At 46.9% G+C, this 22,310-nt stretch overlaps 1 protein-coding gene across 4 annotated transcripts in view; it reads right to left on the bottom strand.

Moving 5' to 3' along the window:
* Positions 1 to 415: 415 nt before the first annotated feature.
* PRKX (protein kinase cAMP-dependent X-linked catalytic subunit) overlaps positions 416 to 22,310 on the bottom strand; it is a 55,471-nt gene continuing 33,576 nt past the window's right edge. For 2 of the 4 annotated variants that reach the window (XM_037140344.2, XM_037140323.2), the window contains exons 4-10: positions 17,856 to 17,969; positions 15,578 to 15,697; positions 11,159 to 11,254; positions 8,754 to 8,811; positions 7,608 to 7,685; positions 6,921 to 7,069; positions 416 to 4,644 (exon numbers count right to left, since the gene is read on the bottom strand). In XM_037140344.2, the coding sequence (XP_036996239.2) occupies positions 6,944 to 7,069; positions 7,608 to 7,685; positions 8,754 to 8,811; positions 11,159 to 11,254; positions 15,578 to 15,697; positions 17,856 to 17,969 (592 nt within the window). In that variant the 3' untranslated portion in view covers positions 416 to 4,644; positions 6,921 to 6,943. The remainder of the gene's footprint in view (positions 4,645 to 6,920; positions 7,070 to 7,607; positions 7,686 to 8,753; positions 8,812 to 11,158; positions 11,255 to 15,577; positions 15,698 to 17,855; positions 17,970 to 22,310) is intronic. The other 2 variants (XM_037140328.2, XM_037140337.2) reach the window with 2 other exon arrangements.

The raw sequence follows: 22,310 nt of genomic DNA, 5'->3' as shown, positions 1-22,310 counted from the left end.
ACTCAAGGTCATATGGCAAAGGCACAGTGTCCCCCTTGTCTGTGGTCTCGATGACACAGCGTCACTCATCTGGTCCTTTACAGAAATGGATAGAGAGATGGTGCAGTATATGGGGACTGTTTGAAAGTCGCTAACAGGGTAGGTGTTAAAGGTTCTCACCCCGAGAAAATGGACAACTCCGTGTGGGGATGAGCGTGAACTGGATCTAACATGGTGATGATTTGGCAAAACATACCCCTGTCTACTCATCATCCTGCGTGCACCCGAAAGTAATGGAATGTTACAGGTCAACTGTATCTCAATTAAAAAAAAAATCAAATTAAATTTACGAAATGAAAACTACTGGGACCCCTGGTTAAAAAGCAGAGAAGCGAGAGCTGATCTGGCCACGCCGAACGCAGAACCACACTCCGAATGCGTAAAAGATACAAAGTCTTTATTAGACAAACTTGGAATCAACAGGATTACTTCATAAATTAGACAGCAGTAGAATTTTCCGAGGAGATATATATACAGATCACAGTGATTTTCATTGTGCAAGGAATTGAACGGATTAGAACGGAAACAGTTTGCTTTCCGCCCCCACGAGAGAAGCTGGGACACCCTGGCAGGGGGACCCTAGGGGGGCAAGTTGCCGGGGTGTGCCGCGGGTAACAAAGGCACTGTCTCCTGTCTGCGGCACGCTCCGGCAGCCCCTGGGCCCTAGAGGAATGAGGGCAACCCAGCCGGGTGGCCCGCAGCACAGTGTGAGAAAAAGCAAGGCTACAGGGCCCAGGCGAAGGCTGCGTGGGCACCGAATGGCTTCACATCCCATCCAATCAAACAGACATGTAATGCCTTTTGCTTAAATTAACAGAAGTGCACAGTGTGAAACAGCAAGTCAGAGCAAAATCAAACATCTTGAAAAGCAATAATTTATCGAAAATCATCACAGAGCATGTTCCTGCTTGGAAAGGGCTTGTTGCTTCGGAGGCAAGCCTGCCCGGTCTGCAAAGCCAACTTGGTGTGACCAGGGTGTGATTGGTAGAGACAGTCCCGTGCAGTTCACCTCCACACACACACACACACAGACGCACAATCCAAATCCATTACTCACACACCTGTTCCTGTGCTTGGCTCTGCGTGTTTCGTAGGCGGCCATCATCCCCCTTTGGTTGGACTCATTCGTCAGGAATGGGAAGGCGGAGAGTTGTGCTGCGGTTTTCAATGAACAGCATGGGGCACCTACTAACCATTAAAATGCTTCAACATGCAGAGGCAACTTAGGTGGATGCAGAAATGGGAAGTGCATGTCACGTCACACACGTGCTTAGCGTGAGGAGGGTTCTGCCACTGGTAACACGTTGGTCTGGAAGGTGAGATGTGTAGAATGCAACGAAACGTTCTAGACACTTTGTGCGGTGGGTTCCTGGGTGTGAGTGGTCTCTTGTTGCTGGATTTTTTTTTTTTGCATTATCGGTCACATTGACAGCGGCCACCACTATGTGGCCATTTTGGGCAAGAATATTTTCATACTGAGTAGGATTCTGACTTCTGTAGGGAAGGGGTTCCAAGTGGGCCAGTACAAATGTATGCTATGCTGTGTAAAATCCATTGGGATTTTCTTTCCTTTTGAGCCCTGTAGGTGCTCATGAAAGACAGGAGTGATGGTTTCAGCAAGAAGACAAGACCCACCTAAACAGAAGTCTTCTTGGCTTAGATCCAAACCCTGAAGAACTTTCATGTAGGCGAATATTGCCACACCATGGATTGGCATGAAACCAACCTATCACTTTTCCTGAGCCGAATTTTGATTTCTCCCATGAATTGGCTTTAAAACTTCATCCACACACACTGATCCTAGATGCTCACAGGCATGTACATTTCAGCACGAACCCACTGAATGATTTATGAAAGGCACAGAGTGTCCCACGTGCTGGGAACTCATTTTGATTAAATCGGCTTTTTCATCGCCACACAGTTTAAGTCACACCTCGCCACGGACGCTTGACACACCACGTGTGTGACATGGAAGATGGGGAAGACTTCCAGAGGTGAGTCTTAACAGCATCAGGTGTTCTCAGGAATTTTTTTCCTTGCTTGTTTGTGTTACACGGCAGGTGGCCGATGACCATGCTTTCAAAGGGCAACGGTACCCGTGCACCCACACATCTGTGGTTCTCGCCCAATTTGCTCAAAATTTGTTCAAAAATCAGGCAATCCACGCCATGCTCCTTTGATGCTATTTCCATTCCAGTTATTCAATCCTGGACCATAAGTGCTAAGCCTAAGAATATGCATAATGGCAAATGCGTTGATTGTATTCAAGAATAATCTTTCATTCATTTTTTTAAAATTTTTTAAGCAGAAGGTTCCAAAATGATTCTGATGATAATAATAATAACAATAATAATAGTAAAATAATAATAATAATAAAATAATAATAATAATAATAATAATTTAGGTTATAGTAAGGAGGTGTGAGATATGCCTTTTTTCCTAGGTGGATAAGTCAGGGCAGAGAATCACCTTGCCAGTCTAATCAATCATTTCATAATGAAACGGTTTAGAGATGGCTGATGTTTCAGGCAAGGCTAGCCCTCCACAAAATCCACACGGGACGATGGCTGAGAAGTCCAGAGGGAAAACACACAGTTCTGTAAGAAACATGTGCACAGAACCCATTTGGCAATAATTTCTCATCGAGTTGCACATGGCAAAGAGGTTGTTTTACTAAGTTCTGTACTGCAGCTCACCTCCCGAGTTACTTCTGTTGGAAGAACAGGTCCCGTCTCACAGGTCTTGTCCGCGAAGGGGGAACCTGTAGCATCTTCACGTTTACTGTCGAATGTTACAGTTTCAGAGATGCAAGGTGTCTTCCTTTCCCCTTCAAAATACACCTGGGGCCTTCTGATTCGTGAGTGGCATCTGCCCAAATCTGACCGGTCAATGCACCGCCTTCGATGTGTGTGTGACTGAAAGACGATGCATGACTTTGTGAACAGGTGGTGTGTCGTGTTGCTTGACATGTGTGTGCAAGACGGAGGTAGCAGGAGGTATGGGAAGACACGCCTTTTGGGGTAAAAAAGACAGCATGGACAGCAAAGAACCGCCAGGTGACTTGAGAACACCCCTGAGCCACACACACTCAAGAAGGCACACAACCCTCCGTGTTCCTGCCCCTGTTTTCACCAACCTCACCCCTGGGCACACTCTCTGTATTGCAGCTGCTGGAGGAGAGGCTGGACCTGTCTGGACAAGACCTGAGCGGAAAGGGAGGAGGGGACAGAAGAGGTCTTAGAGGTATGACCTTGCTGTCACGGAAGGCTCCAGAAGCCACTCCTTAAATACACAGTTGTCACATCTCCACAGAGGAGGTCATGGCGCACCCATCAGACCACATACACAGCAATGAGGGCAACACTGTTTTCCCAGCTGCCCGGTCGACACCGTGTGGGCAGCTTGCTTAGGTGTGTAGAGCAAAGTCCGGAATCACGGAGCAGAAGGGTGGAGAAGACAATAAATTAGGGGCCATGGAGACACCAAGGACTTCTACGAGTGCCCTGTTTGGGGGGAAGACTAGCATCGAACCCCATGTACTTGGTGGCCAACCCAGCTCTGGCGTTTGGAAAGTCAATCTCACGGGGGAGAGTTGGCAGGGTCTTCCTCAACGTACGCTCAGAATCGGCTCCAAGGAGAAGAAATCTCACCCGCTGCACCTCCTCTGTGCCTGCCCGGTCTATGAGACCCCTGTGTGTAGAACACACTCAACTCGACCCCGAACGAGGAGAAAAGGAGTTGAGCAGAAATGAGGGCAGCCGGTGGGACGACACCCAATGTGGACATCTCGCCGGCCATCTGTCTGTTCCTGTCCCCAACGTGAAAACGAAAAGAAAATCTCTGAGGGAAGGTGGTACATGCCATGGAGCCAATATCCAGCCACTTTTGGGGGCAGGGGGGTAGGTTTTAGAATTTTTATAGGTAGCCTTCCCCCGCGCCATGTGAAATTTGGGAAGATACAGGAGATTTTTGACTGTGTTGGTTTCCTTGGGCAACGATCATGGCCACTGGCTACTTCTGGATTAAAATCCAACACCTCCTATCAGCAGATACAAAGGACTTCAGATGGCAGCTGTGTGGTTGCCATGGGGTTATTTTCTTCACAAATGCACAGAAGGTGATGAAGGAAATGCAACCCACATTCTCCTTTTCAGGACTTGTTCCCAAGAGAGCAGTTTTGGGGGAAAACGGAAAACTGAACATCATCGGCTGTGCAAAGTCTGAACATTGTCTCCACGTTTTCTGTCACAGGGTGTTGCACACGCACACACACGCACACACAATCTGGGGTTATCACCAAGCACTCTCGATTCCAGCTTATAAAGCTGAGACTCCGAGGAAACCGGATATCATCACAGTAGGAACCCGCTCGGAGGACAATGTAAAATCTACAACCCAGTGATGGTTCGCATCACCCTCCTGTGCCGTTGACTTCCAGTTGCTTAAATAATGTGAGGTCCGTGAATGTCCAGTGTGGCTTCCAGTTCCTTTACGTACACATGGGGGTGGAGACAAGGCGGTCCGATCCGAGTCACATCTGCAGGGGGTCCCCAAGGCTGCGGAGCTCGATGTCTTTGTCCCCCACAGGCTGATGTCATGGCGTGTCTGGTGGGAAAGAGGACAGAGAATATGGTTAGTTTCTAAGGTATGAGTAAGCGGTGTGATAAAAGTAATCACACCAAAGAAACCCAACCGACTTTGACCTTCTTATCGCAAAGATCCCCAAAGGGAAGTCCTGCCTCACAAGAGCAGTGTTTTATTTTTTCTTTTCTTTCCTTTTTTTGTTTTTGAGCAGTGTTTGAAATGGGGGCTTTCCATGTTTATATGCTATCCTTATCCACACTAGGAGATTCTTTGCTCCTGCAAAACTGGGTCTTTGTTTCAAAGTGCTTAGTGATGAAAGCCACTACAACAGAAAATGAGGTATCTCCTCTTCCTGGCCAGCTGCCCTAACATTCTCCCCAACAGGCTGAAAATCGTGCAGAGTAATTTAGACACCAACAGGGAAGTCCACCTTTCTTCATCATCCGTGGGGGGCAGTGCTCACGCTGACTCGGTCTCATCTACGGGGCGGGGTTTGGCTTCATGAAGAATCACGTTCTTGCCCTGGCTGGTGTAGCTCAGTGGATTGAGCGCGGGCCTGTGAACCACATGATCGCGGTTCGATTCCCAGTCAGGGCACATGCCTGGGTTGCAGGCCAGTTCTCAGCAGGGGAACTCACAAGAGGCAACCATACATTGATATTTCTCACCCTCTCTCCTTCTCTTCCCCTCTAAAAGATAAATAAATAAAATAAAAAAAAAGAATCACGTTCTTGCGTGGTCTTCCCACACGTAATCTCTCTTCCTAAAACCAGCAGGTCTTGGTTTTGCCCCATGTACAAATTATTATCAGAAAAGGGAGTGAGGAAGATTAAAATATGATTGGAGTGGGGTTTTCCAAGAAGAGAGCAACATCAAGATTTGTTGAATACATGGAAAGCCATGTGATCAAGAAACGGTGTTTTGGTTCCCAGCTATTCTTGAAGTACGCCTTCAAAGCTTGTGTTCACTGTTGGACAAAGTACATTAAAAACGAGTCCACCAGGGAAAATGCTCTTTAGACACTTTCCCAAGAAGATATACCCCATTGAGAAAGGTTCTTTCCACAGGCATAATTTTTCATAGGGCAGCTAGGGACACAGGATGAAAGACTATTCACCGAGTAGGAGGCACAAAGGGCAGTCTCCTGTGTCTTTAAGGAAATGTCATAATATCTAGACTAGGGAAATAAAGCTCTCTGTATTTGGCTTATCCATGAAGTATTCTTCATTGATAAAAAGGAAGCAAGTCTTCTAACCACTTAAAGAGTACTGAAAAAAAAAAACAATCATAAAACATTACAAGCAAATCAGACAAAATCGGAGCATCTGAGTAGACCAGAAAGAAAAACTATTTTTCTAAAGATCCGAGGAGCTTTTGTGATTTTTAAAACCCATCACTGGTTGGGTTTTTTACAAGCGGTGTTGGCCAGACAGTGAGATTATTTTTCTGGTTCTCATACCTGCTACTGGGGAAATAATCGTGGGGAAAAACAAGACAGGTCTATGATTAAACATGTCATTGGCGGTGGCGTGTTTGTCTTCGTGGGGAAGTTTTCTCGGCTGAACGTTAAAGGAAGGGAGAGCTATTTAACTGGGGTAGACATGTAAAGATCTGAAGTATCTTTACTTCTCTGAAGTATAGCATAAACACTTGCCCTTCAAGGTCACGGTCATCGAACCGTAGATCTCGAAAAGTTCAACGACATCCCAAAATCATTTCTTTAAAATCTCAAATGAAGTCTCGCAAGGGTTCCTAGGATTCATTTTTCACAAAAAGGCAGCCAAAAATTGTTTTGAAAAGGACCGGTCAGGATTGTCAGGAAGTCGCTTTGAATCTCATGGTTTTTATAATGCAAGAAAGAAGGATTTGTGACCACCCCAAAACAGCCGTGCCTGTCGAACATGTACACACACATACCACCCCCAAGGGGTCTGATTTTGACACACAGGTTCTGCCCAAGTCTGGCCTCCTTGGGGATGGGGACCCTGCAGGACAGGCTGATACGCTGGGGCCACGCCACACACACCGAGTAATGCCCACTGGGGTCTCTACAGGACGAACTTGGAAGGACTGTCTCTCCCTGATGCACGCTGTACCAGAAGGAAGCTCTACTCCATGAACACAATATCCCCTTACCGAGGGATCTGGTCTACCTCCCTCCTTTTCATTTTTATTTTACTTTTTAAAAAAATTATATAGGTCTCGGGCGTACCATTCTGCCAGAGACCTTTTGTATTTTGTATTAACCTCGCCCGTTTTGTTTTGCTTTTTTTAAATTGCTAAGTCCGCAGACGTACCTTCCCGGGGTGGACTGGCGTCCTCAGAAGTTCTTGAACATCTCCAGCTCTTTGGCAGAGACTGCGGGAGCTGTGTTCCAGTCGCTGTCAGGGTAGGCTTCGAAGTTGGAGGTGTCGCCTTCGCCACACACCTTGGGCAAGATGGGGGGCTACGGGGTGGGCCGAGACACAAAGGTTAAAACCACATGGTGAGCACTGGCAGCTTGGTCCATCCACCCTCGTCTGTTACTTCATGCGGCCTCATGGTGTGGATGGTGTGGGCTGACCCCCCCGGTGCAGACTGGAGCCCGGGCATCCAAGTGTCACATCCTGTCCTTGCATTTTGAAGCACAAAGTTGAGGGCCGTCTATGACGAAACCTGTCAACCACACACTCTACAGAATGTTTTCTATCTCATCTGCAATCATCACGCAAAATACCCACAAGCCTCTCCCCCAGACACAAGCTATCTCATCACGGCCGCCGAGCCAGGGTGTCCCACAGCCCGATGGCCAAACCTGGGGTCTTCAGTCCCCCGCCCAAGACGCCCACTGAACAGGCAACGTGGCTTACGACCAACTCCAAATGATGGGTCGGATCATGCCAACTAAGGAGGGATCATCCATAAACAAGTTGTGGGCTCAGGATTTTGTAACCATTTCTCAGAATGCCAGGTGAAGAGGGTGCCCTTGGATGACTATTATATACCTTGAGTTTTCTTTGTGGGACGGCTTCCCAGTCCAGGGTTCGAAACCAGCGGTGACGTTTCACGTCATCAGCTCCGTTCTGGGGAAGAAACACGAATCCTCAGGGCACAGGACTTGGTTGGGACAGGAGGTAAAATATTCTAAAGAATCTGTGTTCCTTCAGTGTAGAAACAAACCCAAACAATTGCGAGGTTTTTCAGTAACTGTTCCTCATCTTTAAAGTTTTAATGTTTTTCCTTAAAGCAGAAAACTCTTCATTACCACAACTACGAAATGGTGATGTGAATTGTTGCCAGCTTTGTCTAATGTTGCCCTTCTGGCAATTCTTCTTTTCCTATTGGGAAAAAATATTTCGCCACCACACCGAGGTCCAGCAACAGAGACCTGTGGACTGCTTACCCTAGGTGGGGTGGAGAGGAGGTGAGAAAGACTTGGAGTTGACTACTTTCAAGTAGTTCAAACGCTCGTGCAGATACTGAGGTATTACAATATCCAGGTAGATGATACAAAGATAGAAAGATGGACAGGTGGACAGACAGGTAGATGGGAAAATAGATGGTACATAGAAAGATATAAGAGAGAGATAGATTGGATAGATATGGAGAAAGAGAGAGAAAGATCATAGATGCACACATAGATGATCGATAAAATAGATGATAGATCGATATGGACAGAGAGGAAGGAAGATGGACAGATGATAGATGGATACACACATATATATATGATAGATAACAAATGACTAAAAGCTAGATAACAGAGATGGTGCAAGGCTGATAGATCACAAACAGAGGACACATACAGAAAAACAGATAAAACACAGATAACTGTGGAGATAAAGGAAAATACATGATTGCTAGATACATAGACAGATGAATAGGTACGATAGATGACAGGAAGATCAATACATGGATTGATACATTGACACCCAACTGATCCCTCGTAGATCACTGTGGAATCATTTCCTCACATGCACATGAGATGGGGTGCAGACCCTGCTGGATGCCGCGCCCCCAGAAACCCAGACCCGAAATTGGGCCAGTGATTCAACACAAGCACCGTGCCTTTGTTTTCCCCCAAATCCCAAGTGCGGCATTAATGACAGCGACACATCCTGGAAACCGCCCCGCGCACAAGGACACTTGCTGACCTTCATGTTTCCGAGGCGCCTGGTCCGGTCGACCACCAGGAGCTTCCTGATGAGGTCTCTGTTCGGAGAAAGGGGACAAAGAAAGGAAAGCCGTTCATGTCATGATGGAGACCGGAGTGAATTGAGGATGTCAACAGCCATGAAACCGACCCACAGAACATGCCTTTGGACAACGGTTCGACTGCTCACACTTTTTAACATTTCCTCCCACTCCCATTTCAGCGTGATCCATCCCCCAATAATTGATGCGATGCTGTGTTGCCTGCACACAGGGAGCCAGCTCATGGGAAAAGAGACCCGTTAAGTCTTCGCACAGAAAAAGGGACTTAGATGACGAGACGCATCTGTACCTGCTCTGAGACGTGTGGGGCTGAACGGAAAAGGCACCTGTCAGGCGGTCCCTCCCGAAAAGGCACCTGCTCTCACCGAAACAAGAACAGCTGTGCTGTGCCCTGTGAATGTCCGACTTTATGGGGTCCCTGGTTTGCTGTGCCTGCCTTTAAGGCACAGGGCACTGGAGCCCAGAAGGTCTGATGGCCCATTTGTTAGATCTTGCCCCTAAATGGCAGACCGGGTCGAAACACAGCCAGCCGGCCCTGTTCGGATGGGAGATGAGGAAGCCCAAGGTTGGAGGGAAGGACCTGAGTCTCCATAAATGATGAGGACTTTCTTTCTTTTCTTCTTCTTTTGGGGGCATATTGAAGGGGAAGTAGAGAGAGAGGAAAAAGAGAAATGAAAAAACAAAGGGAGAATGAGGAGAGAGAAGGAGATACATGATGAGGAATGTAAACAAAAATAAACATAAACTAATGACAATGCAGGTGGGTAAAGGGACCAGGCTATGATGGTGGTTATTCCTCCGATGCCTTCTTTCGTCACAAAGCGTTGAAAACCTAGGCAACACATTCATCGAAAACGACCTTCCCACGAATGCCCTCATTTTTGGATTGTCCCTTGCTGGGGAGACTAGTCTTGGAAGACGTGAAGTCATTCCCTACTAGACAAAGGGGAATAGATCTGGTGACCTTCAGAACTGCCTAAGACCCTCTTCAGGGTCCTGCCTGCTGTGGGCAGGACCCCCGCACAGTGCACCTGACCCAGGGCTATTTTTACAACCCCCAGGTGCACCCAGGAGAGTTCTAGGTGGCCAAAGTGGGCCACCCACAGCCAGACTTCTCTGTGGTTATGAGTAGCTTTTAATCTTATCGTTGGGTAATTATTGCAAATAGAGAACTCGACTTTACAACTGCTTTGCTCCCCATGTGAACAGACGCGACGCAACTCAGATGGACCCTGGGAACAAAATCTTGCATGATGGTGTTCATTTTTTTTCAAGACAAAGTAGACTTTTGATTGCTGCCTTTGTAGTTCATTATCTCACCATCCATGGGCCAGGGTTCCTTCTAGGTGATGAGCTTTAAATGCAGCTTCTTTCTTTCTTTCTTTCTTTCTTTCTTTCTTTCTTTCTTTCTTTCTTTCTTTCTTTCTTTTTTTTTGCTAAGAACACTTTAAATGAACAGAAAAGAGAGCAAAGCTTGGGCCTGAATTAGACATATTAGCACCATCTGTGATAGGCAAGGGGTGAACGGACCCATCAGCCCCTCTGGTGCAGCTAGAAATCAGGACTCAGGATACAAAATGGTAAAAGGGGAGCAGGTTGGCTAAGGTATCTGGAAAACCAAGAGCATGCTTACATTTTTATTTAGAGGGACAACAATTTATTGTTCTACTTATTGATGCATTACGGCATGATTCTTGCATGTGCCCGCCTGACCGGAGACCAAACCCGCAATCTTGGCCTGTGGAGACGATGCACTAAGCAACTGAACTCCCCAGCCAGGGCCAGCATTCTTACATTTCTTTAAAAACTGAAGTTTTTTTTTCCTTTTCCCACTGCCACGAATTTTAATGAAATGCACGCTCAAAGATACTCATGCCAAGGCAATGCAAAAGTTCTTGCAGCGGCCTGCTGATTTCCGAAAATCTCAGCGTGAAAAAGGGACTTGAAGAATGAGAATAATTCGGGCAGCCGGGGAAAAGATAAAACTCTGCTAAAGTCATTACCACGGATGCCAGCTGCAACGTGAGCTGTGGAAGGGGGGCCCTCCCTGTGAAACGCCCCAATGCCTCTCTCGTTAAGTATAACAAATGCTCTTGGTAAGTGACATTTATATCAGAAGGTGCCAATAACAGGTTCAACATCATTGAAGCACAGCCGTGAACACCTCCTCCCTCTCCCTGGAAAAGCTGCCCAAGATGCCCCAAAATACTTCAAACGCATCCCACAGACAATAACACAACACGGTCTCTTGCTGGTCACATGCCACACGTACGATGTGTTTCTTCTTCTTTCTGACGCTTTAAAAATAAACACGTTCCAAAGACGAAGGAAACTTTTCACTTACTTGACGTTGAAATCCAGATGTCTGGGGAAATCGATTCGGCCGGCAAGAATTTTCTGGTAAATGCCAAACGGGTTGTCATCAAAAAACGGAGGGAACCTGTCGGAAGCATCAAGATTTGTTTTTAGGGGGCAGGTGGCGGGGATGGAAAAATCCGCATGGGGTGACGGCGGCTGTGGCTGGTCCGTTGGGGACAGGACATAAGTTTTCTCACATGTCCCCTTTGCTTGCTTGGGGGAGTCCTGTCAGGGGACCCAGGGGAAGGGGCTGTTGTACAACCCATGGCCCGGCAGAGACCAGGCGGCCACAAAGACACCATGTGACCAGCTCTGATGTGGCGGCTTGTGCAACAGACAAATGTCCCCACAGTGGACCGTGACCGACCTCTTTGTGTTCTTCACTCATCTGCCCATAGGTGGCGCACAGGAGGACCTCAATAAATGTGTCCAAGACACATGGAAGAGGATGGAGACACTGTGTCTTATGTCATTGGCTACTGTAGTCCATCACTTTAGTTTTATTTTTAATCCTCACTTAAGATACGTTTAGTGATTTGAGAGAGAGAGAGAGAGAGAGAAAGACATCGATTAGCTGCCTCACATTTGTGCCCTGACCGGGGATAGAACTGGCAACCTTTTGAAGGACAGGAGGACCACACTGCAACCAGCCGGCCACCTGGCCGGGACAGTCCAGGACTTTATAGAAGCCAGTACCTGAGCCTCCAGAGGCGACGAACTCCCCGAGGCTGGTTTTCAGCTTGCAACCTGGGTCGAAAACCAGGTCTGGCCCGGCGGGTAGACAGCCAACAGCCTCACTTGGAAAATAAAGTACTATTGACCCACGGCTTAGCTATCGTCCGTGGCAGAGTTACAGAGGTAAAGACTGTAACCGTTCTCTAGAAATCAACAGACCTGTCTTTTCTAACATCCAGAAATAAAAAACAATAGTAATCAGAAATAGTCTAAAGAAGAAATATACGTACATGTGTCAACAAGAACAATCTAAGTAAATTGAGGACTTAAGAAATACATACCATATGCCTACGTGCATCTAATTCGGATATTTTCTCGAATTTGCCAGATGCGAGCACCCCCAACTCAAAAGCATACCCTCTAATTAGCTGCTGGAGAACCAGGTTTCATTAAGTCAGTGGAACAAGCACTGGGAATGTGTGATAAAAATGGGGTTTTCCAATGATATCCGTGTCAATGACAGCGCATTTCAATGAGCAGAAACAATTCTCGTGTTGTTTCCAAGTGAATTCTTTAAGTTTTGAAAGAAAACAACTAAGAGTAGTAGGGGGGCTGGCTGGTGGCCTCCAAGGAGAGCTCCGTAAGTTTCACTCTGACAACATGGGAGTCTGACTTTGTCTGGAAACAGGGTATTGGCAGGTGGGGATGAGAGACAGATCTGAGGGGAGGTCGTCCTGGGTCAGGTGGCCCTGCGTCCAGTGACAGTGTCCTGAGAAGGGACAGAAGAGGAGACCAGACCCAGAGGAGAAGCCACGTGGAGATGGAGGCAGAGATGGGAGAGACGCGGCCACCAGCCTGGGGACATCTGGATCCCTAGGAGCTGGAAGAGGCGGGAAGGCCCCTCCCTGGAGCCTGTGGGGGGAGCGCAGCCCCGGGACCCCTGGATGACCTCAGACATCTGGTCTCCAGGACAAGGGGAGGGGTGAACATCTGTGGTTTAAACCCCCCCCCCACCCCGGTGAGCAGTCATTTGTTGAGACAACAGCAGGACACACATACAGAGATGATACACAGTAACTCTCCACATATCTATCAGAGAAGTAGGGAAAGGGAAAAAATAAAAAACTGACATATCACCTACAGAAAGGAAAGAGTGCGAAGCCGAGGCAGGTGAGTTAGAAAAATGAGGAATCCTAAATCAACATAAAAATGCAGCCGAGCCGGACGTGCTATAAAATAGTCTTAAAAAAAAAATTAGCCATGGCTGGTGTAGCTCAGTGGATTGAGCATGAGCCTGTGAACCAGAGGATGACGGTTCGACTCCCAGTCAGGGCACATGCCTGGGCTGCAGGCCAGTTCCCAGCAGGGGGTGCATGAGAGGCAACCACACATGGATGCTTCTGTCCTTCTCTCCTTCCCTTCCCCTTTAAAGATAAATAAATGAATTTTAAAAAATCAGTTCCTTTTATACTTTGGCGTAAACAGAGACACCGTGTGGAGGAGGCAGCAGCCCCACTATGCGCTCAGTAGTAAATGGGTGCGTATTCACCCCTTTAATGAAAATAGACTTACCGTGAGCAAGCCGCTGGCTGCCTGTGGGAGTACAAAGGTCAGTGTGCGGCGCTCTGGGTTGCAGAGAATCTTAATTACTCACCATCAACTATTCTAATAATAGAGCCTAATGAAAAAGCAGATTCTCGGTACCTGGTTGCCTTTTCTATTCTCATGCTAGGAAAAGATTGGAAATATCCTATTACTAATATTCTACCTGATTTAGAGAAATAGTCCATTAGAACAGAAATAGCCTTAGAATAATAGAAATATTGTTTTCTCACATTATAATATATTCTCATATTAAAGTGTATGACATCGTATTCATAGCCTAGTCATTGTAACAATGCCTTACATCATTCTGATAATGCCCTTTTAACATTTCACAATCTCCTACTGTAGTCTTTCAATATGATGCTCAGCCGTGTACTGCCTTTTAAGATGGTATTTGCTAATAGCATGGCAGATCATGATGTTCTGTAACGTTATATTGTACCTTAAAAATAAAACAGTAACTGCAACGCATGGGAACCTCATTCTGTGAAAACATCATTGCACCTGGGATACAATTATCGGCGGGCAGTACCGCCCTCTAGTGGCCGATAACATTGCAGCAGGAAAGCCAGCGGAGGATGCCCGAGGGGAAGCCGATTCCTGTGGCAACATTGTAGCAACTTCTGCATCCTTTTCAGCGTCTCCTGGCCCGCAGGTTACAGTGACCATTGTCTCCGAGTGGGAACTTCCTGCGCGAGGGTGTCCGTGAAGGAATGGGGTCCTTGTGATGTGCTACAGACCTCGGAGCGAACAGTAATGGAACGTTCCACAGACTTTTAGGGGGATAAATAGAGAGATGATAGAGATGATTGACAGGTAAGTAGGTGGATAAATAGATGGATAGGTGGGTGGACAGAAGCATGGGTAGATGGGTAGGTGGACTCATGATAGGCAGACATAAATGATCGGTGACTAGAAAATATAGACATGATTGAGATAATGGACGTTTAGATAGAGAAAGATGGTAGATAAATAGATTGATATACCTGTGGGTGGGTGGACACAGATATCCAGATGCATAGGTAGATAGATGATACATAGGCAATAGACAATAGTCAATGAGCGATAGATAGATAGATAGATAGATAGATGAATTATCAATAGATGCATGGTAGACAGATAGACAGAAAAATGAGTCCCGGTTTGCGTATATGAGAGTGTGGCCAGTCAGCCTCTCCATGCAGAAGAAAAATCTCTCCCTCCACCTTCCTCTCTCCCCCGAAAAAGGGAAGGCTCCTAGCCTTCCCAGGAAAATCTGCAGGTTTTTCCTGCATAGCTCAGGTGCAGAGCAAGGTCTGGCTATGGATACCCCCGGGAGTTAAACAGAGTGTGTCTGTGAGACTCACGGTCCGGAAACAGCCATGCAGAGGGAAGAGAAGCTAGGAGAAGGGGAGCAGGTGTGAGGGGCAGAGAGGCAGCCCGTCCCACAGTCCGCAGAAAGGGTGCCGGCACTTCCCGGGCTGGCTGGCTGGCCGCAGAACCATCAGAGGCCAGAAACAGCCTTTGGCTCATAGGATGGGCATGAGTCCCCGAGTCCAAGGTTCCTAGGAGCAGAGAGCTTGCTTTATGCAGCTCGTTGAGGGCACCAGACCCCCCTTAGCCAAAAGCCAGGCTTCCTGACATCACCCCAAGGACCCCTTGACAAATGGTCGACCTCTCGGGCAACTGGACGAGCGAACGCTGTGACCTTCCAGCCCGTCCTGGGTTTCGGAAAAACAGACATTTTTTTTTCTTTCCCCGGTTGCTCTTATTATGTCCTAAACTACTTTTGATTGAGGTACGCATATCCAGCTGGGAGCTTACCCCGCTCCAAAGAGACCGTGCGGAGAAGAGGGAAGTACTGACAGGAAGAAGGGACACTGGGATGCAGGATAAAGAGTGTCCCCGAGTACCTGCCCGAGTGTCCCCGGGCAGGACAAACTGCTCTCTGTTTGTGGTCTTAGGAACCCAGCGGTGCTCTCAGGGTGCCCAGCCAAGGATGTCGCTGAGCAATCCGGGTGGGAACCGCACCCCAAGAATTTGCAACCCACATGCACCATCCAGGTGCTGACAGAACAGAGGAGGTACGCAGGCGATGGAAGTTTTGGGGAGCATGTCCTGCCCCTCCCCGGAAGCCGGTACTCACCCCGAGAGCATCTCGAAAATGAGGATGCCCAGTGCCCACCAGTCCACAGCTCTGCCGTGCCCCTTGCTCTGGATGACCTCAGGGGCTAGGTACTCGGGGGTCCCACACAGAGTCCATGTCCTGTGGAGAGAGGGGTTCCCAAAGGCTCAGCGGCGGTAGACAAAGGACCGGGTCCCCTGTACCAAGTATTCATGATAGAACTCTCTGACCACACCCCAAATTGAGTACATATGTCCACTGTCACTGAACAATAAAAGAGAATTGGGGGGGGGGGAATCCAGGACTTATACACAGATATTTAAATTACATATATACACACATACATGCTATTTTTCTTACAGTTTACAGTTGATATGATTCTGCACTGGTTTCCAAAGAGTGGCACGGTGATTACAAAACCATGTGTTTTGGATACATCCCCCTATATTTTAAGTGACGTACCTATCCATAACCAGTTTACGTACAAATGGTTTAAATGCTTCAACCAACAGAGGGTAGCTGAATGGATAAGAAAACAATACCCGTCTATATGCTGCCTCCAAGAGACCCCCCCTCAGAACAAACAAAACAGAAGTATATTTGAATATTTTTGCTAACTGGGCAAAATGGTTGCCATAGCTGATTTTTTTTTGGGGGGGGGCATTTGAAAATAAAGTTAATAAATAACTGCCTTGCCCAAAAAACACCGGATCAAATAAAATCAAATTCCTTTGGGGCAGAAAAAAAAAGGAACCTGGGCCAAGGCTGGGGTAGCTCTGTGGATTGAGCACGGGTCTGGGAACCAAAGGGTCGCTGGTTCGATTCCCAGTCAGGGCATATGCCTGGGTTGCTGGCTTGGGGGACGGAGCACGCAAGAAGCAACCACACATTGATGTTTCTCTCCCTCTCTTTCTCCTTCCCTTCCCCCTCTCTAAAAATCATTAAATAAAACCTTTTTTAAAAAATTAAAAAGAAAAAAAAGGAACGTGGAATGGTACCATAACGTCCCTGACCACCACGAAGTCACTGTCCGCACCCCTTGAATGGAAACAGTATCATTATCCCAGCTGCCTTGTCTCTTACAAACACCCTGCATCGGAGTAGCTAAGCTGCAAGCTTGCTGGTGCCTTTGCTACTGTTGCACACGGCACTTGCTACTGTTGCCTCCGTTTTCCAGCAAAGCGGTGAAGGCCCAGCAACGCTTGGGTGGGCTCCCCATCGTTTCAATGGCCTGGGCAGCTTCTCGCATTAAGGGGCATGGGGGGGGGCGGGGGGAGGCAGTGTTAGGGGATTACAGGAGGCAGAGAATTTGTGAGAGGATTTTCTCGGCTGGTGAGGCCTCATTTGCAAAAAATAAAAATGAGCTTCTAGCCCCACCTACAGGACGGCTGGATGGAAGCAAGAGATTCTGAAGAGCCAACCGGTTTTCTGCTTAGGTGGTGGGTTACTATGTTTTTTTACTGGGATCATCCCCACCCCGTTGGTCTGTTTTTCACAACAAACCGACAAACAGTTCCTTTCTTCTCCTTATAGAAGAATTCTCTCTGTACTTAAAAAGAACTGTGACGTTCGATTCCAATCCATAGATTTGGGACATTTCTGAAGATATATCTTAGCTTTATGCTCTAGTGTGTGATTTTCCTGATTTGCTGCTGGTCTGAAGAACTCGACATGGCTTATTTGCTAACACAATCTCACCTGTAAACAGGGGAAGGTACACCCTGACTGCTGTGGCTCAGTGGATTGAGCAACCGGTCTGCAAACCAAAGGGTTGCTGGGTCGATTCCCAGTCAGGGCACATGCGTGGGTTGCAGGCTGGGCCCCCACTAGGGGGCGCATGAGAGGCAACCACACATGGATGTTTCTCTTTCTCCCTCCCTTCCCCTCTCTCTAACAATAAATAAATAAATAATTTTTTAAAAAAAGGCGAAGGTACCAACTTCCACTTAAAAAGCACAGCACTGCGACTAGAATTATTCGATCCTCACCCCGTATCATTTCCTTGCAAGTTGCTAAGAGAGTAGATGGAACGATTTCTCAGCCCAGGAACAGGACGATAACTAATGAGGAGGCGCGTGTTAACGAGATCTTTGCAACACATACACATGTATCAAATCATTGTGGTTGAGACTGGGAAATGATAGACTATTGTGTGGGTCATAAACAAACTCTCCACTCTAAACAAAACACACGAAGGAAAAACACAAGACCCTTGGTCAAGCATCTCAGTTGGTTGGAGCATTATCCTCTACACCCAAAGACTGCGGGTTGGATTCGACTCCCAGCCGGGGGCAGGTACCTAGGTGGCGAGTTCAGATCCTGGTCAGGGCGCATAGAGGAGGCGACGGCCTGATGTTTCTCACACCGATTCTTCTCTTTGTCTTTCTTCTTCTGGCTGGAGGCCTGGTTCCTGCTGATATCAGAGACCACACGTACAGGCGGCCGCAGGTAACGGGACCTGCCTCCAGTATAAGCGTCTCCGCTTATACTTGGGGAGGTGAGTCTGTGTTTGGGCCCCGTCCCGGGGTCCGGGGCACAGCCTGGATCCATTTCCAGTTTCTAAGGGAGCCTTGGAGACACTTGGTTGGGGTAGACTATCCCTGCACAAAGCCTCCAGTCTTCTGAGATGGACAGGGAGGCAGCCAGGGTTTTAAAGGGTGTCAGGACTGAAGTTCCTGTGTGCCCAAGACTCATACCCGGGTCATCGGGAGGCTGCGGCTGGTGGGGAGTGAATAATACATGACCCAGAGCGTATTTCCTTCTGCTCGTGTGGCTCTCGGAGAGAAGGCAAGGTGAGACGGCTGTGCTCAGTTTGCCCACGGTTATCCCTTCCACCACGGCAGGGGTGGGGGACCGTGTTCGCGGAGGAAAGATGGGACTCTCTGTCAAATAGGATGGCTGAAGCTCTCATGGCCATAGTCCCGCACTTGCCTACTGTGCTGTCTGAACCGGGGTGACTTGTGTTCCCCCAAAAGCCATCAACCCAGTTCCTGTGCATGGGACCTTATTTGGGGGCAGGGTCTGGGAGACCATGGGATCACATCGCCATGAGCTGATACGGAATTAAGAGGGGGCTAATCCATGACTGGGATACTTATGAAAAAGGACAAAGAGAAAGAGAAAGAGACGGACGGACAGACAGACAGACTTCTCTGTGTGCCACAGGAGGGCATGCCGAGAAGGGGGTCACACGAAATCCAGGACGTGGCCAGCACCCTGGCCTTGGACTTGAAGCCTTCAGAAGTTGGAGAGACCAGTTTTTACAGGGTTTATTGGTGCTAGGAGATTACGATCCCACTCTCTGGACTTTGTTTAACCTTTACGACCTCCTCAAGGCACTGTCTCCAAACACAGTGGCATTGGAGGGAGGGGTTGAAGATTTGACACAGGCCTGTTGGAGGGACACAATTTCATGCATTACAGTGGGAACCGTGGTGGCAATTATGGTGGTGATGATGGTGGGGATAGTGATGGAGTTGACAATGATAAACACAGAACATCTAACGCCTGCTTAGCGGTGGACGATGGGAGCAGACGTGTGCCCGGTGGGGGTAGGTTAGTCTGGTAACACTGGTACCCACACAACAGTCATTTCCACGGATTTATGGCCGAACAGGGAGGTGTGCCTACTTCTCGAGAGGATGCAAAAATACCCAGTGCACCACCCATTTCTTTAAAAAAATATAATAATAATAGGGAAAGGGAGAAAGAAACAGACCCTGAATCTCACCCAGCCCTTTCATCTAACCACCAGTTGACAGGACTTACTGGGGACAGGAAATGAGAAAAATGACAACGTGACCTGGCAATCCGCCACATCTAGGCTGCAAGGGTCTTGATGGGCAAGTGACCCAGTGCGTTTAACAAATCCATGGCAAGATGGCGGAGGAAGCAAAAGTCAGAAGGTGGACTTTATGGATGAAATGCAGCCACGAGAGAAATCAGCCAAATGCCATGTAGCAACCTGGGTAAGATTCCAACTCTCACTGGCAGGGGGAGAAACGACATTTTGGGGAGATTCGGGGGAAATGGGAATGTTGACTGGGTGTTAGGTGATATGACGGGTATTTCTCTTTAATTTCCTAAGATGTGTTAAGAGTATCAGAGTTTGAGACGGGATGGTGGGGGCTTGAAGATAATTCCAGAAACACAAATAGCAGGGAGGCCAAGAAGCGAAACAAGGTACCAATGTTTTGCCATCTATGGAAGCTGGGTCATGGGTATTGAGGGAGTTAGTGTACACTCTTGTCTATATTTTTGTGTGTGTGTCGGACAATATTGGGGGAATATTGGCAATACACGTTGCATGTCATCCCTAGCAGGAGGCCAGAAATAAAAATCCAAAGGACAGCATTTAATTTATAACATCCGAATTAACGAAACTACGATAGAATCCCTACTAAAGGTCTGCCGCAGAGGAAGATAACCATCGCCGAAAAGGAATGGTATGAATTTTACGTGTGAGATCGAATGAAATAGTCTCAGTGGCCTCTTTTGACCATTTTGGAAAATCAGCAATAATTCTAGTTTGTCCCTTAATCTTTCAGGACGGCTCTGTGTTGAACAATGTCAGCTGATCTCTGGGTAGAAACTTTGCCACAAGGCTTTGGAGAGAAATATTCAACGTGATGGGAAGGAATAATCTACGACCTGGATGACTCTATCCAGCAAAGCTATCGTGTAGAATGGAAGGGCAGAGAAAAATGCTTTTCTGACAAGGTCAAGCTAACACACTTCACCCTCACCAAGCCCTTATTCTAGGGACACGTCGAAGCGACTTATCTAAGAAAAAGAAGAAGATCAAAACGGTGAACATTAAAATGGCAATAAGCACATACGTATCAAAAATGGAATCTAAACAAGCAGACTAAAAAACAGACGCATGGATACAAACATCATTCTGAGACAGTTGCCAGATGGGAGCGGGGGGAGCAGCTGTAAGAAAAAGGCAAAGGAATTGGGAGGCACAGTCCGGCAGTTACAGAAGAGGTGCATGTGAAGTCCAACACAGGGAAGGTGGTCAGTAATATTCTAACAGCTATGGATAGGCCAGAGATTGACTGGGACGATCATTGTGTTAGTCATTTAATATCTAATCACTGGGGTGTACGCCGGAAAAAAAAACACAGTATAATGTATATCAACAGTCACTGAACAGTAAACATGATTTAAAAAATGTGAAAAACATTTACATGCAAAACCGTTTCAAACAAGAATAAGAAACATCCCCGTGAGAACACAAGAGTTTTGCAAAAATCAAGTGGCAAGAGAAAAAAGACACTTAAGAAAAGCATTCTCCATAAAGTCACCGTGAGCCAATAAAACTGAGTTCATACAATAAGAAGGGCATTGAATTAATTACAACGCGCTGAAATGTGTTGTCCCTCATGGCATTAAATATATATATATATATATATATATATATATATATATATATGAGAAATATGCTTCTCAAAGTTGTGTTTTCAAAAATATTTTTCAGGATGAAGCCTCTGTGTTTTGTTCTTTCTATTTTTCGTGATTCCTGGGAACTTTGAGAAAATGTCTCGCTGTTTTTACACAGACAAAGGGCTGTATGAACGGCCCATGTTGGGGAGAACTGGCTCAGATAGGGCTGCTTCAGGAAATCAAGCGAAACACATGAAAAGGAAAAAAAAAACAGACTAAAAAAAAACTTTGCAAACCACACTGTGCATATCTGGGGAGATAAAAGTTCCTTCTAAAATCCATCTATCAAGCTGATAATAAGGCCACTTCTTTCCGAAGCACCAACGTATTCATTAAGTTCATTAGTCCCGTGTTGTTTTATGCTGAACTGATTTCATTTGTTGAATCTTAAGCAGATTAACTGGATAGGAACGTGCTTTGCCAAAATGAATAAAAGGTCCGTCCTCCACCACGTGCTGCCAATAGGGGGCAGCACTGATGCACTGAAACCAACGTCAATGCTAAAAAAGGAGTTTTTCTCTACAGAGTGAAAACACCTCCTTCTTATCTGCTTGATCCTTAGAAATGTAACCAATGAGATTCTATACGGGACAACGAAAGTGAACTGAACTTAGAGGCTCATGGGATGGCCCCTAACAGACCACCAGAGAGAAATATAACGTACGATTAAACTGCCCCAAATTCAGTTTCCTTTAAATACAGGTGTGTCTACAATGTGATGAAATACAGTTCTTTCCTTTTCAGGACCTACTGGCCCGATAGGTACCTACTGATCCCTTGCAATGCACTGAGAAACTCATATTTCAACCTCACTATATTAATTGAAAACTTGACAAAGCAATGGGTGAAGCAGACGCTAAAAATGTTTGAAGATTTTTTGGAGCGTTTGCGCAGGTGCGTCAGCCTCTGCGGCTGTAAATATTAGGCATTGAGTGTTTCTGATACCGATTTAGGGCCCTGGTTCGGGTACCTTTGGGAGAGTGAAATGTACCTGCAGTTCCAAAACCTTGGCAGCCAAAATGCATGGAGACTCTCAACTTTTATCAGGATTGTGGACTGAAATGACTGTCCTTGTAATATGTTGAATGGAAGTGGCACGTTAGTAAAATTATCTGTGCTACTTAGTAAAAAAGAGATTCGTTGAAAATTTTCAGTAACCCAGGAGGTTACTTGTATTAGGCAGTGGCGCTCTAGAAAGACCGGAATTTTAGAACATAAATGAGTAAGATTGTCCAGAGCGACCATTTTTGAATCCGCGTTACTGTCAGCAGGTGCGGTGATATCAGAAACCAGACCGTTCCATACG

Source organism: Artibeus jamaicensis, unplaced genomic scaffold, assembly GCF_021234435.1.
Source record: "Artibeus jamaicensis isolate MK-2021 breed Jamaican fruit bat unplaced genomic scaffold, CSHL_Jam_final contig_859, whole genome shotgun sequence".
NCBI lineage: Eukaryota > Metazoa > Chordata > Mammalia > Chiroptera > Phyllostomidae > Artibeus > Artibeus jamaicensis.
This window is presented reverse-complemented; position numbering and strand designations above follow the sequence as displayed.